The sequence below is a fragment of the Tribolium castaneum genome, chromosome 1, assembly GCF_031307605.1.
Source record: "Tribolium castaneum strain GA2 chromosome 1, icTriCast1.1, whole genome shotgun sequence".
NCBI lineage: Eukaryota > Metazoa > Arthropoda > Insecta > Coleoptera > Tenebrionidae > Tribolium > Tribolium castaneum.
Window position 1 is genome coordinate 29,098,144 of NC_087394.1, and position 19,552 is coordinate 29,117,695.

General features: G+C 30.9%; 1 protein-coding gene and 1 non-coding gene across 6 annotated transcripts in view; both read left to right on the plus strand.

The window, feature by feature from the left end:
* LOC655107 (uncharacterized protein) overlaps nucleotides 1-19,552 on the plus strand; it is a 118,945-nt gene that overhangs the window by 67,733 nt on the left and 31,660 nt on the right. For all 5 annotated transcript variants that reach the window (XM_064356050.1, XM_064356040.1, XM_015978088.2 and 2 more), the window contains one exon: nucleotides 7,514-7,675. In XM_064356050.1, the coding sequence (XP_064212120.1) occupies nucleotides 7,514-7,675 (162 nt within the window). The remainder of the gene's footprint in view (nucleotides 1-7,513; nucleotides 7,676-19,552) is intronic.
* On the plus strand, nucleotides 3,274-3,358 carry Mir3848 (microRNA mir-3848). Its single transcript, NR_038679.1, has one exon. It is a non-coding gene; the product is annotated as a microRNA mir-3848 (primary transcript).

Consider the following 19,552-nt stretch of genomic DNA (forward strand, 5'->3'; position numbering starts at 1 on the left):
TATGACAGTGTAGGTGCAATCAAGTACGCCCATATAAATGACCCACCCTGTATAATTAAAATTGAACATAGCTTTTGTTTGTTGTTAGCTACTGAAGCCTATATTTGCTTGATGGAGTTATGAATAACCAACAACAATTTTAGTTTTCCACGTTAGAGTTAAAAATAAAATAGAAACACATCCATTAAATTATACAACACACATTCAAGTTATATAAACCTTTCATTAAAATTAAAGCAAATTTTACAACAAACTTTATATAGACCAGTAAAACCGAGCTACTAAAATGAGTTTACGAAAATCTCTGACTTTCCTCAAAAGTAAATTCTTTTATTTTTATAAGATTTCCAATGTGTTGGAAAGTCAAAGACGCTTTTGCTTCTTAGCTTTCCTTGAATTTCCAGCAAAGAAAGTGTATAAATATAGAAATAAATTTATCTTGTTTTTATCAACTGCTGATTTATTCTATTTGTCATTCTAAATCTGATTTTTTGTCATAAAATTTAACCACGGTCAAAGCCGTCATTTTATTATTAGTGGACCAATGGATGTTCACTGTTTATGCCTCAATCAAAATAGAATAATCTACACAATTCCGAGCTGCGATTGGTTTATTATACAATACTTTAACCAGCGAAGTGGCTTTGTAGTGTAAACCAAATTACTAGTCCATTTATGAATAGAAAATAGGTAAGTAGACGCAACGGAGCAAATAATAAATGATCTAAACTGAGAATTGGAGCCGATATCTATTCGTATGGATCAGTTTATCTAATATATCTCCAGCAGATCTTGGAGAGTATTTCGTTCCTCCAATATCCCCGTTGTAGTTGAATGAATTTTATTTAGAGGATTGAGAATGCGAATTAAATAATGCCTTGAGATTTCGGCTCATTTCCCATTTGAAACTCATGAAATTAATCCATAATTCGGCGATGTGATTTTCATTTAGATATCATATTGACTGTGAATCTCCGCCATAAAGCAACTAATTAATTTAGTTTATTAACGGGCGTATTCACTCCTCATAATTTTTCGATTCATCTCTATATTAAAGTGAAAGTTTAGATACGTAAACTTTGTATAAAGCCTCTTGGTTTTGCTTTTAGCGGGAATTAATAAGCGAAAGTAAACTCAGAGCTTAATTCGTGAATTGAAGTTTCAATTTCAGGAATCCCTTGGGTTGACTTCAAAACCTCGAGCTTAACGGTTACGACTTCATTAGGTGCTAAATTAAAGTAAGTTTTCAAACTTGAACATATTTTACCGGCATATATTGAACTTGATATTAAACTTAATTATAGAAATTAAGTGGGAAATTATTACTAACTCCACTCATCTTGTGGAACACGAAGTGAAGCATTTCTGCCAGGCCGACCCTCTTAATGTTTAAATTTCTGGACAAAAGCATAACCGCTGACCCTCACTGCCCTACACATCAAGCGATAGAGTGGGGTCAAGCCACTGGGCTATATTTACACATAAGCTAATACAGCGAAAAACTCGATACCAACTTTTTCCACAATTTTTTCCAGCAAGAAAGCAAAACAAACATTTCTCTCGGATGTAAATAGAAGTTTAATTTGTTCGCCTGTTCTTCGCAGTTGTCGTGGTCGATACTGAGTGGCAAAACGTGTTGAACATTCTTAGACAGCGAAATCGGCAGATCCTGCAAGATCAGTTCTCAAATAATCCACTATAATTTATTTCAGACGAATTTAAACAACCGGGTGCACTTTGCGGATTAAAATTTTGCAATTTCAAACCTGGGAAATGCAGAAATGTAACGTTTTTCTTATTTTACTTTTTTCGATAAAAAAATTTAATGAAAAAGTTTGAAAAAGCTCAAAGTGTTGGTGTGTCAGATAATTCTGGTGATAATAATAAAATTACTTTACAACACTCCACGCTCTTAAGACGGCAATAAAATCCAGCTAAACCACTCAGCATGTCGTTAAAAATGTGAAACTAATTTGTCTGTCTTAGTAAATGTTGTAGTAAAAAAGCACTAGATTTTATGCCCTTGATATCATATAAACGTAAAAATTTCGTCTAACAAATTACTCAGTAATCTCGGATTTCCATATGGTAATACCGGCTTCTTATGCATAAAATCCATTTGCAGCAAATGACGTGGAATATTAGGTTTACGTCGAAATTATAAAGTAGTGCACAATTTCTCTACCTTTGGTTTCAGCAGACGTAAAATTTATAAACGCTTTGTGTTTCCGTTCTTTCAAATCAATTTGTTCTCTTTTGTATTTCCGGTCTAGTTCTGAATTATCCGAATGGCCATCGTGCATCACCCGGCAAACTCATTGTGAAGAAACAAACGTAAATATATTTTTTAGAAAGCTCATAAATTTAAAGAGAGTCCGGCGGTATTTTGTTCCCGTTCCATTAAAAAGCTGTGGTTGTCCATTAGATACATCAAAGTGCTTTTATTAATTTACTTATATTTCAGACGTAATTCTTTTCGAGAAGCCCATCTTTTATGTATGATATAATGCGATAGCGGCCCGAAGTCTTTGTCTAGAATTACAGCACAATAGCGCACAGAAAAATTCGTTAAAATAATGAACATTTCTGTACAATCGCCGCTATCTGCGCGATTAAAATCTTGCGTCAAAAATGCAAGACGAATTAAAACGGTGGCACATTGTTAAATGTTTCGGATATTTCACACTCCTAAAGCTGCGAGCTTTGTGCCATAAATGATGTAGAGAAATAAGTGTTGATACAACATTGCACATTGCATGTTTCGTCGGGTCGATGGAGCTTTTATGAAAGCTTGTTAAGCCCGGTGACTAAAGCACACATTCAAGTGGCGCATTTTTTAAGCGAGAGAGCACGTAGATTGCTTTCAAGAGATATTACGGATTAAGCGAAAAATCAACTGCACAACAGTTGATCATTTTCATTATGACTGGAAATTGACAATCTCTTCATCATTATGAGCCAGCTGAAAGCTAATAAGCTCTTCAGACACGGAATTTTCTTCAGACAATTACAGCGACTACAAGCTGGAAGCGCAATATTTCACTTACTTTCACAAAACAGGCAATGGTGAAAAAATTTGATTGGTCTCGATTTTTGCCCAGAATTGCAAAAGTTTGGTAAAAATGCAAAGTTCACCGATATTTTACCCGAATTTGCGAAGGCGCTTTATGATGCTTCCCCGTGGATACACAAACTGTGCAGTTGAGTTGAGTTCATTTACATGAGAGCTGATAAGATAAGGGAAAACTCGTGTTAATTTAACTGTGGGGTATTTATTATCCGCTCTATGTAGCGGTATATAAGGTTAGCGCGCTGACCGCGTGTTACCCACTTAATGTGCTTACATTGGAAGGAAATTAGCTACTAAATTACCACATTTTATTATTTATATCGGAGGCCAAAACCTAATTTTTATTTCGCGTGTAAGCCGGGTTAGGCGAAAGTCGGGTTGTTTTCGCGTTATCTGCATTCCGACGCTTAATCAAGTTTATAAAGTGAAATAAGTGGCGCAGGATTTGAAATTAATTTTTAGTTCCCTGGTTTAGTTCCTTAAAATTGCCTTGCACCGAGAAACCGCCGTTACTTCGCTGATAACGTCGTTAGCAACAATTAGCCTTGTTCGCTCGACTAAAACAATTTTCATTTCTAATTAAAACGCGCTTTGCTCGACCGATATATTAAATAATTCACGCGACACTCAAACTCTAGAGCGGCTTTTAATGCGTTTTAAAATTGCGCGTGAAATTAAATCCTCTCCATGTATTGGCCAGAGAATTAATTTTTCGATTTTTTTATGGTCTAGTAATTGTTGCTTCCTCCATCTTCCAGTTCGCTCCCAATTCCCAGACGCGCTTTTTCATTAAAAAGTGAATGAGATTCGCCCGTTCATACAGTACTTTATAACGATTCAATTAGTACTTTTGCCTGAAAAGTTTCCTTGTTAAAACAATCAAACTGCTCTTCTTGGGCTCCCTTTCGCAAATTTTTCCAAGAAAATGCCCGGGAAATGCTATCGTAATGCTGCCTTATCTCTGGCGGTAATAACAACACAAATTTATTCGGAGATATCTAATATGATTGCCACAAGTGACAGCTAAAGCTCATCAACGAGTGTTTATGTGGAGTACGGACGCAAAGAATTTCGCGTTTGGCTGTTTGTTATCAACATAAACGTGTTTGTAGCATTTCGCGTAATTAAATGCATGTTGAAAGTTTCAACCTAATACTAAAATAAACATTAGCTTTTCACTATTTTGATTACGTCGAATAAATTCAGCTGGAGAGTGCGTTTGGTTTCGAAATTAAACTGTTGAAAATTACGGCAGGTGGAATACGCGTGTTGAGAGCAGACCTAGCAATTTTGGAACCACAGACCCTTCACTACATTTTGGAAGTATTTCACTTTGCTGGAATGTTGAATAAATGTGGCTGTTATTTTAATACTGTAATTGACCTAAGAAAACGCCCAAGTGTGATAATTAAGTGTCTCTAACTATTGTACTATAATTGTTATCCCATTATAATTTCTTTGATAATAATATTCCCCGTTCTCAAAAAAAATAAAAAAATAAAATGCAAATTTGTTTTTTGTTGCAAATTTTTGGACGGTATTTATGAACTCTTTTTCATTAATATACTCTTTTTGTAATTTTATTGTTTGAACATTTAGTTTCTGTTCCAGTTGTTGCTTTACGACTTATAAGGCTTCTGAGTCTTGAAAAACAGTTTACAATTCACCACTTACAAAAAATAAAATAAAACTATACACCTTATACAACTGATATTTTTTCTATGTGGTAACAAAACTTTCGCCGAATTATGTTTTAAAATACCAGAACAAAAATCAAAGTTTTAACCGTTTTAAGTAGCGCTTCGCCTTGGTCACTTCACAATATTTTATTAAACAGATCTAGAACTTATTTATTGATTATCCAAATTTTTAGTTAGATATTATTTGGTTATAAAGTAATATTCATTTTTTTTAACTTCTAATATCTAAATCAATTAACATAGCAACAAAGTTAATCGTTCTAAATTATTATTCATGCATTTAAAAAAAAATGAATAGCTAATATAATTGATAGTTTCAATGACAACTATTTCAATTTTGGAACCACAGACCCTTCACTACATTTTGGAAGTATTTCACTTTGCTGGAATGTTGAATAAATGCTGCTGTTATTTAATACTGTAATTGACCTAAGAAAACGCCCAAGTGTGATAATTAAGTGTCTCTAACTATTGTACTATAATTGTCATCCCATTATAATTTTTTTGATAAAAGTGTCTCTAACTATTGTACTATAATTGTCATCCCATTATAATTTTTTTGATAATAAATAATAATATTCCCCGTTCTCAAAAAAAAATTAAAAAAATTAAATGCAAATTTTTTTGTAGACTGTTTAAAAAGGATGTATTTTTGGGCGGCATTTGTGAACTCTTTTTCATTAATACACTCTTTTTGTGATTTTAATGTTTGAACATTTAGTTCCTGTCCCAGTTTCTGCTTTACGACTTATGAGGCTTCTGAGTCTTGAAAAACAGTTTACAATTCACCACTTACAAAAAATAAAATAAAACTATACACCTTATACAACTGATATTTTTTCTATGTGGTAACAAAACTTTCGCCGAATTATGTTTTAAAATACCAGAACAAAAATCAAAGTTTTAACCGTTTTAAGTAGCGCTTTGCCTTGGTAACTTCACAATATTTTATTAAACAGATCTAGAACCTATTTATTGATTATCCAAATTCTTAATTAGATATTATTTGATTTTAAAGTAATATTTAATTTTTTAACTTCTAATATCTAAATCAATTAAGATAGCAACAAAGTTAATCGTTCTAAATTATTATTCATGCATTTAAAAAAAATGAATAGCTAATATAATTGATAGTTTCAATGACAACTATTTCAATTTTGGAACCACAGACCCTTCACTACACTTTGGAAGTATTTCACTTTGCTGGAATGTTGAATAAATGCTGCTGTTATTTAATACTGTAATTGACCTAAGAAAACGCCCAAGTGTGATAATTAAGTGTCTCTAACTATTGTACTAATTGTCATCCCATTATAATTTTTTTGATAATAAATAATAATATTCCACGTTCTCAAAAAGAAATTAAAAAAATTAAATGCAAATTTTTGTGTAGACTGTTTAAAAAGGATGTATTTTTGGACGGCATTTATGAACTCTTTTTCATTAAAACACTCTTTTTGTGATTTTAATGTTGAACATTTAGTTCCTGTCCCAGTTTCTGCTTTACGACTTATGAGGCTTCTGAGTCTTGAAAAACAGTTTACAATTCACCACTTACAGAAAATAAAATAAAACTATACACCTTATACACCTGATATTTTTTCCATGTGGTAACAAAACTTTCGCTGAATTATGTTTTAAAATACCAGAACAAAATTAAAAGTTTTAACCGTTTTAAGTAGCGCTTTGCCTTGGTAACTTCACAATATTTTATTAAACAGATCTAGAACCTATTTATTGATTATCCAAATTTTTAGTTAGATATTATTTGGTTTTAAAGTAAAATTTATTTTTTTTAACTTCTAATATCCAAATCAATTAACATAGCAACAAAGTTAATCGTTCTACATTATTATTCATGCATTAAAAAAAATGAATAGCTAATATAATTGATAGTTTCAATGACAACTATTTTACATTTTTCTCAACGTTATTTGAAAAAAAGACGTCAAATTATTAAATGTAAAAACTAGGTCTTAAAAGCTATACTTTATCACTTTTCAATAAGTTGCGGCTGATTTTTAACGAATTTCTACCGTTTTTCTTGCATTTAATTCACAGTAGATTTAAATGACTGCCGTCAGAGTTAAAATTAAAGCTTAAAACAGTGCAATAAAAAAGACGAAATTGGTTTAGATTTGGTACTAACTTCATATTCATAGTCACCAGAATAATAGAATTTGTGACAACGAAATCAACTTTATGGACGATTAATAATTTCAACTATTAACAGCCCTTACGCGGTATCGCTTCTTCGTGCTTTAAATAGTATGGATTATTATTAATCGTCTTTTTTAACAAATTATTACCTATGTATTTAAACTATGAAATTAAAAGCATATGTTCTCCCTTGCAGATTTATTGATATAAATGTGATGATTTTCAATTTTCATAAATTATGTAGACCATTATACTGCGTAAATGTTCATTGTTTATTTTACAATTTTTTAACACTAACATTTCTTAGTAACCATCTGTTGAACAAATAAATAACAAGTCGTGCTCTGTGTTGGCAAAACCGTATCAATTCGCGGTGTTTACAACAACAATTCGCGTTTGCTAAACAGCAAAAAATCGCAAACAATTTTCAGTCACAAACAAAACGCCGAATCTGAAACAATTACCATGATTACATTGTTATCACGTCCCTTCACGTAGCATGGAATTGTCATATAGATAATGACTTCAATCAATTCCATTCAGCATTCGCTTATTTAATGAACTGAAACATTATTTTTTGCAGGTGCGATTTTCACGGAAGACCAGAAAGATAGCAGCGTCGAATTAGCATTCAAATATGCGGTCTACAAAATTAACAAAGATAGGGTTTTGCTTTCAAACACCACTCTAGTATACGATATCCAATACGTGCCCCGGGACGACAGCTTCCGAACGTCGAAAAAAGGTAAGTCTAGTTTAATAAATTCGATGTAATTGAAGTGCTAATCGGAAGAGCGCCTCAAAGTCGTAAAAATCGAATATGGCTGATTTCGCACCTAGAGTGGCTTTTTGTAGCGCCAAAGTCTAAAACATTAAACGGACGTGGTATAATAAACGTCTCGGACATTAGTTTATGGGCGCGCTTTCCTGGATATAGAACTCAATTTGTTCTTCCTGTTATCAGCACCAGTCCAGATAGGGGGATTATACGGATCCTCAATGTTTCTATTAAATTTCACAAATCAATGTTTTCCGAACACCACTGACGACCGTAAAACGGAAAATGGCATGGTAACCCGGAAAAAACTCCCGTAATTATTTTCGTCCCAACCAAGACGGTCCTCAGCCTGGCTTGTTTGCATTGCATTAGCCCAACCCACCCAATGTTTATATAAAATCTCCACGTTATTCGTTTTTATTTGATTAGGTTTTTGGCTTTCTTTTCGTATGAATTTCTGCAGGAAGTAAAAGTTCCGGGAAGTTTGAGATAGTTCAGTTTGTCGACGGAAATAAAAATAAACTACACGCAATAAATTGCTAAAAACGGCTAATATTGCTGCTTCTCTCCCAGACATACATAGCAAATTCCGGTTATTAAGCGAAAAACACTCAACAAAAAGAGCAACGCATGAGATACCTTGCCGAGCGCAGAGACTTAAAATTGTTTCGAAATCCCCTTACGGAGGATTTTCTAGGTGTGAAGCCTACTGCAACGTAAGATTATTCAAAACCGCAAGGAGGAGACAGGCTGCGGTTCTCAGATGCTCATAGTTTGATATAAGAGACTTTGGATTCTTAAGCAGGTAGTTTTAATACTATCTGCGGGGACTAGTTAGCGAACAATAGTGAAATTAACAAGAACGGAAGGAAATTTCATGAGATTATGACTTTGAAATGTTCCTCGGCTTAAAGACTCATAAACATAACTTATTTACGAAAGATTTCGCCAAATTATTTACGAACTTGAGGGGTTTAACGTGGAATTAAATGACAGGTGTATTTAATACAATTAGGTTCCTGTTTTTGCAGCACGTTCTCTAGTAGCACAGTATTACTGATCTCGGTTATATAACGTTATATAACCCTCAATACGCAAATCTAATCATAGGTTATGTTAGATTTAGCTTATATAACCATAGTTATGTTTAGCGTAAATAACCTAGGTTATATTATGCTTAGAAAACCGTTATGTTTCTTAAGCAATATGGCCCAAGCTAGATTCGTCGTATGTATCAGTTATGTAACCATGGTTATGTCTAGCATATACAGCAAAAGTTAGGTGACGGTTATATAACTGTTATGTAAGTGATGCAATATAGCGTATTATAGATTCAGTTTATATATTGGTGATCTAAGCGGTTATGTTATAGTTATATTTAATATTCACCGGCACTTTATAATTATAACTACGAAGCAAAATTAGTGATCTAAGAAGTTTTTTGTTATATGGTTTTGTTATCTAGTTTGTTGGTGATAAAATGGATTCAACAGTGATTTTTGCCTTTTCTTTACTTCTACGTGTTGCAACCACGTGAATAGATATCTATATTTATTGTTATAAATAAAATATAAATAAAGTCTGGGTTTTCAAAAAATTAACCATACTCCTTACACTGACTGTTTTTAAATTTTAGTTTTTTATTTTTTTTACTTTTTTACAAAAAATTTATGGTGGCAGAAATAAAAAAATTATTTTTTTGTTTTAACTACACAATGGATGTATTTGTAATGTTCTATGTAAATCGTTATGTAAACAATAAAAAGCTTTAATTGCAACTAAAATTAAAGATATTTAAAAATAAACAATTTTTTAATTTATTTCTGCGTAGTTTCTTTTGTTGCCCGGCGCATCCACCATTTTTTTCAAACTTCGAAGTCATGGCGTGCTGAAGTATAATTTCACAAAATTTGGGTTTATTATATTATGACATATATTTTTTTAATAAATATTTAGGTTAAGCTTTATAATTTGAAAAGTTGCCAAGACTAAACTCTCTAAAAAATTAATCGCCTATAATCTTTAAATAAGTAGAGTATAATTTTAATTTATTCTTAATTGAAAACTGAAAAAGCTTGCCTAAATGTATTTTAGTTTTGACCACAAAGATAATGAATTTTTGAACGAATAAAAAGTCAGGGTTTTTAAAAAATTAACCAAATTCCTTACACTGACTGTTTTTAGGTTCAGGTTTTTATTTTTTTTTTTTTACTTTTTTACAAAAAATTCATGGTGGCAGAAATAAAAAAAATATTTTTTTTGTTTTAACTACACAATGGATGTATTTGTAATGTTCTATGTAAATCGTTATGTAAACAATAAAAAAGCTTTAATTGCAACTAAAATTAAAGACATTTAATAATCAACAATTTTTTAATTTATTTTTGCGTAGTTTAGTTTGTTGCCCGGCGCATCCACCATTTTTTTAAACTCCGAAGTCATGGCGTGGTGAAGTATAATTTCGCAAAATTTGTGTTTGTTATAATTATGACATATATTTTTTTAATAAATGTTTAGGTTAAGCTTTATAATTTGAAAAGTAGCTAAGACTAAACTGTCTAAAAAATTAATCGTCTATAATCTTTAAATAAGTAGAGTATAATTTTAATTTATACTTAATTGAAAACTGAAAAAGCTTGCCTAAATGTATTTAGTTTTGACCACAAAGAAAATGCATTTGTCAAAACCAAAGCAAATTATTCCAAGAATAAATGTTTTCTCACTTTCTACCTTCCGACCTACAATGTTAAGCTGGGTTTATACAAGATATACAAAAAAAATAAGAATGGTTATACAAGCGCAATACTTATAAAGGTTAAATCACGAAATATAATCGAGGTGTAAAGCAAATTATATAACCGAAATATAACCACGCGTAGATAAAGGTTAGGTAACGACAATATAACCGAGATATAAGAGGAGTTATATATTATATATTATTATATATTATATAAGATGGTTAACTAACACACATTTGGGAGCTGGCGGTTATATTGGAAAGTTACTTTTCGGTTATATAAGTGTGCTACTAGGGTTCTAAAACATCAAATAAATTTATTCAGGAACTAGACCAAATGCCAATATTTGTTTCAGTTCTATTATTATTATTCTCTAAAAACATTTTTCCACTACGGAAAATAAACAACAGGACATGTGAATGTGTTTCCTGCAAAAATGACAACATCTGCAATGCAAGCAGCTGGGATGCTCTTTCAAAGTTTCAATAATTTTCGTCTATAAAATTCAACTGGGACATCGCTCCTTTCCAATAAAAACAGGTGCTTGCAAATTCGCAACAAAACTTAATTTTCGCGCAAAGTTCAAATGCTAAATGCACTTCTGGAGCCCCTGTCGCTATTAATCATGCAATAAACAATAAAGCTGAAGAAAACAAGCAATGCATGTGTATCTTTTACGCCATCGCGAGAAAATAATGACTGGGCGAATCAGCCGAGTGGAAATTCAGATTTTCGCGTTAATTTTATGCGAAGGAATTGTAAGATACGAGCGTTTATTCAGACAACATTCGGAGAACGGTATTATCTAACGTAACATTTCATGTTCCAAATTAATTTATACAATTATGCAAGTGTTTCAACAATTGTAATTTAATCTCTAAGTATATTGTCGAGTTGCAGCTATAACTAAGTTAGTAACTGCCTTCACATTTTCACTACAGTGCGTCTAACAGCTTGTATGAATTACGATTGTGTATGAATTAGCGTCGTCACAGTCGCTTAATTCATTCAATATCGTAGCCCAACATTTACTTTTAATTTCATTCAAATTGCTTCAAACAAAATTTAATTAATTGCGTATTATTTTCGGGCCTGTTTACCGAACATTTTACGACCGAAAAAACTAATTTCTTCCTGTTCTCGCAGCGGAACATAATACGGAGAATTATTTGCTTCTACGGCTCAAGTGGGAAGAATTACGCCTCCAAGTACGTGATGGCCGTTTCAAACAAAAGGGAAAAAGTTGACGCTGTCTAGACGCATTACCTGGACATTTTAATTACACTCTATACAACTTCCCTTTTATTCCATTCGCTGGCACAAATTGCACAGTTGGGGTTGTCCCCCAATTTTTAGGGAAAAACATTTCTTAAAAGGAAATAAGAAAATCTACTCATAACTAATCACAGAGTACACTCATCCGTCATTCAATTTTTATTCATTTAGGAGTATGTTCCGCCGCTACGAATTTAATACTGCCTTCCAAGTCGGAAAAAAACCCTGACATACCTGAATTGAGAATATGAAAATTCCTAATGGTTCAAAACATCCACTTTTCACAAATAAAACTAAGTAAAAGTCCAAGACGTTGCACAAAATGTGAAAATCTGACATTTTTAAAGTAATTTTCGTGAAAATTAGTATTTGGGCTTTCGGTTAAAAAAGAAAATAGACGAGTGTCAAAATTTTCGAAAAATCAATCCTTAAGAGGGATAAAATTTGTATAAAAATTGGTAACTTTTAAATTTACATTAATTAAAGTTGGTATTTGGGCTTTCAGTGAAAAGTAAGGAAACACTGTTTTAGTTGGAAATACTAACTCCAAGGAGGTTGGATAAGGGTTGGAATTTGTATAAAACTCCACAATTTTTAATTTATATCATGCAATTAATACTTGAGCTTTCGGTTAAAGATGGAAAACTTGTGTTTAAAAACATTTGGAATTTCTACCCTTAAAGGGATTAAATATAAATATCCGTTATTTTTAAACTGATATTTAAGAAAATTGGTTTTTGGACAGTCGGTAAAAAAATAAAGAAACACGTTTCATGATTTTTTTTTAATTCCACCCCCAAAAGGGTTAAATATCAAAATCTGTAATTTTTTAACTGATATCTATAAAAATTGGTATTTGGGCATTCGGTGAAAAATAAAGAAACCAGTATTTTATTATTTGTAGAAATTCTTGCCCCACAGAACGGTTAAACATAAAAAATCGTTATTATTTTGAAGTTATATTCACTAAAAATGTTATTTGATCTTTCGATTAAAAATGAAAAAAGACGTGTTTCTGGATTTTGGAAATTTTACCCCTAAGAGGGTTGAATATAAAAATCTGTCATTTTTGAAGTCATAACCAATAAAATTGGTATTTGAGCTAAACAAAAAAATTTTTCGTTGTTGAAGTTATACATATAAAAAATTCTTTATTGTTGAAGTTATACATATCAATTAATATCTTACACAGTCGTTTAAAAAAGCAGAGACTATATTTCAGCATTTCTAAAAATTCTACCCATAATGCAGTTAAACGTAAAAGTCCTTCATTTTTGAAGTTATATCTAAGAAAATTGGCATATGGACTTACAGTTAAAAATAAAGAAAATTTATTTCAGGATTTTTGAAAATTACATCCACAAGAGGGTTAAACAGAGAATGAGTTTGTTTGTAATTGGGTCACGGTTTTAAAGTTCACAACAAAATTATGTGTTTCTACTTTTTATTATACTAAGTTTTTTGAACATGAGTGCGAAACCGTTTATTATAAATGAATAACAAGGGCAGCTATCAAGCGTAAAACTTCTCTAAATCAAGCAAAAATCAAAGCCCTGGCAATTTAGTGGCGTGATCTTCCCCAATAAGTCCAAACTTGAATAATCCACTTAGAAAACAAACTGTGGTAACTTTCGTTGAATTTTCATGTCTTGCAAGCTTTGCCTAATTAGGCCTGGAGTTTTCAGCAAGGTGGAATTCCGTCCCCGAAATTAGCACAATTTTCCACTGATAAATCTACAACCTGAGGTCACATCTGACATGAATAAATTCAAAAAAAAGTTTGCACACAATTGGTGAATGTTGTCCTAAATGATTTTAGTACAATTATCGGCATTATGTGCTGAAATGAACACTGTTCTGCCGTGATTAGAACTAGAGCAAATGTTTAATGTACACACTGGTGTGGTCGCGAAAGCAAACAGAGCTTTTGTTGCTTCATTTTTTGAAAAATTACGTAATAATGCAAAGTTGGGTTTGGTTGCAGTTTGGTATTACTCCGGTTCTTGTGAACTACATTAGTTCATTACCATACCTAAAGAATCTAATTACTCCGGATACGTGACCCTCGCTCGTTTGCTGCATCCTTTTTATATAAGCTTTTAGTTAGGGAGAGTAATCCTACGATTACAAACTTACCGAAATAATTATACGAACTGCGTAAAACTATTAGCTTCATCAATGGCGAAATTGTCCGCAAAACTCTTTAAAATCATGGCGACAATTAAACCCCGATCGATTCTGCAAACTTGTCACGTTCCGTGTCATTAGCACTCCCAACTCCTGTATGTGCATTTAGCAATTTAAAAGTGTAAAAGTTCGGGTAATGCAAGACGCGTTTCGTCCGGTAAATCAATCTTCAGGTCCTGGACTTGTAAAAACCGGTTTATGGTGTGAGACATTATCTGGCCGGGTAATTCTGATTCAGATAAGGACTGGATATCAGAAAAATGATGGTAACGTGCACGCAATAAAATTGCAATAAAATGCAGCTTTATCCGCGTCTACTCTAAACTGCAGTGGTTTTATGACGTAAGCTCAGGTCCACGATTTATTTATGACAATACTGTGTAGGGATAAAAACATAAAAATATATCGCACGATCAAATATTTCACTGAAATCTCCTGACCTCTATTTCGAATCGTAAACTACGGAATTTTTAGACCGTACCTTTTATCATTCTAATTTGAGGCCAAGCGAATGCCGGACAAAATTTGCAAGGTTTAATGCTTCATTATAGTGTCATTACGTTATGAGACAGCACAGTTGTAAAATTTTAAATCCAGAGTTATATCAAGTGCACTCCAGAGCCATAAATTCCACAAATAAAATACATTTTATTGCAGCAGCTGTGTGTAGTGTTTTCATATTATTGTCAGTTTTCATATTTTACAGCGATCATTATTTTACGCCGTTTTTCCTTCTCATAACATAACATTGATTCATGTCGCGTTATAATTTCAACCACATTTCATCTCTGACGTACATGTGGACTAGTTGCAAATGAACTTGGTCAATAAACAAAACGACAAGTTTTTCTGTACTTGGACAGTTAAACAAAATGTAATAACAGTATTATTTTAATATCAATGGGTTCATCTGCTCTATCGTATATACAGGCTGACCCAGGGGTGTGTAATCATTCTATAATTCTATAATTTTTTTGTTAATTGAAATATTGCTAAGTTGTATTTATTATCTGATTGATCGACTCAAAATCCACAAACTAAAAATATTTTTTATAACCAAAGTTATATTAAATTGAACACCATATATATATTTGCATAATTGGAATCTATGCAAAAAATAATATAACCTTATAAAAGCTATTATGGGTCTATTTTTTCGTATTGGAATTATTCAACTTTTTGTTATAAAAAAGACCAATTTTTGAAAAATCACTGCAAAGTCGGCTATGAATATTTTTCGGCAAATTTGCAACAGAGAAATTCAGAATACCTTGAAGTTTTAGCAAATAGACGACTTTTAGTTAAAGCACGCAGATTATATACAGAGTGTGCTAAAACGCAAAAAGTTAAAGAACTAATTTTTTTTCTTATGGAACATCCTGCATTTGTTTCATCTATCGATAGCATTTTTAATAGACTTTCTAACGGTATAAAGTTTGTATAGCAAATTTAAAATATTTTTTGAGATTTATCAAAAAAATTATTTTATTACAAAAAATAAATAAATAACAAATTAAAAAAAATATATTTAATACTTTAATATATAATATTTATATATTTTTTAAATTAAAATATAAATATAAATATAAAATATATATATTATATTAATAATATAATATAATAATATAAAAATGCTATCGATATGTGTAAAGAAATACATAGTGTTCCATTAAAAAAAATTGTTATTCAACTTTTTGCGTTTTGGCACACCCTGTATGTACATTATCTGCATGTTTCAAGTAAAATTCGACTATTGCTAAAACTACAGAGTATTCTAAATTATTTTTTGCAAATTTTTCGGAAAATATTTATAGGCGACTTTGCAGTGAATTTTCAAAAATGGGTCTTTTTTATAACGAAAAATTAAATAATTTCAAAGAGAAAAGAGATAGACCTATAATAGTTTACATAAAGTTACATTATTTTTTGCATAAATTCCAATTATGCAAAAAATATACAGCAAGTTCTATTTAAAAAAATGTAACTTTGGTTCACCACTCTGTATACAACACCCAGTGTGCAAAAAAATATTTTTAGTTTGTAGACTTTAAGTCGATATATTGGATAGTGAAAACGTTATGGCAATATTTCAAATAATAAAAAAGTTATAGATCGATTACACACCCCTGAGTCACCCTGTATAATAAAAAACTTTAGTCGATTAAAATGTCCAACTGAAACCAAAAAAACAGCTACTAGCTGTAATACTTACAATAGGCAGCACCTTTGGGAACATCATTTGAGACTGAACAGTAAAGTTTACAATTTCTTTCAATTTCGATAAAATCTTGTTGCAAAGTTACCTTGTTTTGATCACTTTAACATCGAGTGTAAGTTTACAAAAAAACTTCTAACATTTCTCAAAAGAATAAAGTTACATGCGTTATTAAATAGGTATTGGCAAAGCTCTTGCCAGTTAAAAAAAGCTGTAATAGCAGTGCAAATGTGCTGTAACCCTGTGTTGGAACACTTTAATGCCTCATTACCACGTAATTATGTAAGCATTAAACTTTAGTTAGCGTTTTGGACAGAGATTGTGCTAATTAGAGTCCTGCCACCCGAAGCACTAATTAAATATTTTTTATTTGATATTAAAGTTTAATCAAAGCTTTATCACTTGAAAGCTACGTTAAGCTACTTTCCAGTCAATACAATTATCCTGGGATAAAACACGTCACGTCTTTCTAATTAAATCGGCAGTCGTGGGAACAGTAAATAATTCTTTTCTTTATTACCCCAACCAACAACTGGGAAGATGGAGTCGGTCTTTAACTCGGCTCGCAATAACGTCTTCTTTTATGTTTACGAAGTCACTTTTGTTGTGATCTTAGCGTATGTGTAGTGCTCGTAAAACCAGGAGAATTTAAAGGAATGCCTTTGAAAATCTTCAAAATCATTACAAAAAATTTAGTGGCGCTTTTAAGTGCGCTGGCGTCATTAAACCAGAGGGTTTTTATATACGGCATAAGTGTAACAAAATTCGCATTTGGAAGGGTTGGAAACCAATTCCCCGTATTAAACTGACGCTCCGAAAGGTTATGTAATATTCAGACGTAAGAATGGGAAAATGATTGCCGGCTTGTTATTTGCATTCTGAATATGAATACATAAATGGAAAAGGTGAAAGAGATGGAACGTGCGAGCAGGCCATGCAGGATAACAAGAACCGACTCGAGTAAGCACCTGCGAACCGCCCCGGAAATTAGGGACGAGCGGTAACGCGGTTACCATAATTCCCATCGCGCACATGTTGCATACACGTTACCGCTCTTAACAACCGATTAACGAGATCGTTCACTATTACCGGCTCTAGACGAGTCTTCATAACAAATCACGATGGATTGCACTTGTCATCAAAGGACATGTGCCACAGAAATGTAAACCTTGCTACTCAAAGCGCTACATCGGTTTCAACTCAAACTTTTCAAACACAAATTAAAACCTCGGAAAACCATTACACAATTAAATGCTAATACAGGGTGTCTCACCTAATACTTTCATGTCTCATATCTCAGATATTTGACAACAGATTTTTATGAAACTAAAATGCAGACTTAACACCACTTTAATTTTTAATAATAATTGTATAGTTTTTGATTTTTACAAAAAAGAAATAATTTTCGATAAATATTTAAATTTTATGTCTTATCATCCACATCATCAAAAAATATCTCTTATTTAAAATTTTGTTCATCGAGTCGATACAATTTCTCATCCTGATTTCAAAGTCAAAAACCTAAATGAATGTAGAGAGATATTGTTAAATAACAGCTACCCTGTTTCAAAAATTTAACAATAATATTAATAAAAATAAAAAAGTAATAAACATCTAAGTAATAAAAATAAAAATATCTGTGTCAGTTTTCCTTACGATCTTAAATCTAAAATTGAATCTTTAACAAAAAATTTAAACATTACACCAGCTTGGAAACTTTTTAATACTATATATGATTTGTTATTTAGGAAAGTTAAAAATAAAAATGATAAAAAATTAAATTCCAATGTTGTATACAAAATTGATTGTAATGATTGTAATAATTTCTATATAGATGAAACTTGTCAACGTATTAAAAATCGAATAAAACACCATAAATATCACCTAATACTTTCAAGCCTCATATCTCAGATATTTTATTTTTAATAATAATTGTATAATTTTTGATTTTTACAAAAAAGAAATAACTTTCGACAAATATTTAAATTTTATGTCTTATCATCCACATCATCAAAAAATGTCTATTATTAAAAATTTTGTTCATCGAGTCGATACAATTTCTCATCCTGATTTCAAAGTCAAAAACCTAAATGAATGTAGAGAGATATTGTTAAATAACAGCTACCCTGTTTCAAAAATTTAACAATAATATTAATAAAAATAAAAAAGTAATAAACATTTAAGTAATAAAAATAAAAATATCTATGTCAGTTTTCCTTACGATCTTAAATCTAAAATTGAATCTATAACAAAAAATTTAAACATTACACCAGCTTGGAAACGTTTTAATACTATATATGATTTGTTATTTAGGAAAGTTAAAAATAAAAATGATAAAAAATTAAATTCCAATGTTGTATACAAAACTGATTGTAATGATTGTAATAATTTCTATATAGGTGAAACTTGTCAACGTATTAAAAATAGAATAAAACACCATAAATATCACCTAATACTTTCAAGCCTCATATCTCAGATATTTGTCAACAGACTTTTATGAAATTATAATGCAGATTTAACACCACTTTAATTTTTAATAATAATTGTATAATTTTTGATTTTTACAAAAAAGAAATAACTTTCGATAAATATTTAAATTTTATGACTTATCATCCACATTATCAAAAAATATCTCTTATGAAAAATTTTGTTCATCAAGTCGATACAATTTCTCATTCTGATTTCAAAGATAAAAACCTAAATGAATGTAGAGAAATATTGTTACAAAACAGCTACCCTGTTTCAAAAATCTAACTATAATATTAATAAAAATTAAAAAGTAATAAACATCTAAGTAATAATAATAAAAATAAAAATATCTGTGTCAGTTTTCCTTTCGATGCTAATCTTAAATCTAAAATTGAATCTTTAACAAAAAATTTAATCATTACACCAGCTTGGAAACGTTTTAATACTATATATGATTTGTTATTTAGCAAAGTTAAAGAAAAAAATGATAAAAAATCAAACCCCAATGTTGTATACAAAATTGATTGTAATGATTGTAATAATTTCTATTTAGGTGAAACTTGTCAACGTATTAAAAATAGAATAAAACACCATAAATATCAATTATCTAATGCTAATGTAATGCATTCAGGCCTTCTAAACCATTTTATTGAAGCTGGATATTTTTTTAATAATAAACCAAATAAAGTAAAAAGACTAATTTTAGAAAATTAGTATATTAGATGTTTTAACAATGTTAATATCTAAACCGACATAGATAAAATAGGAAGCTGTTATAAAGATATAATAAAAAATAATAGTCGTCATCGCTAGTGAATTATTCTATTTATTTATATTATGTTTATTTGTCCTGTATAGTATTTTATTTATTTAGTGTTGTTTTTTACATTTTAATTTGTTTATTGTTTATTTGTATATGCCCATTTATTTATACTATCTGTTATGTATTCCTGTAAGATT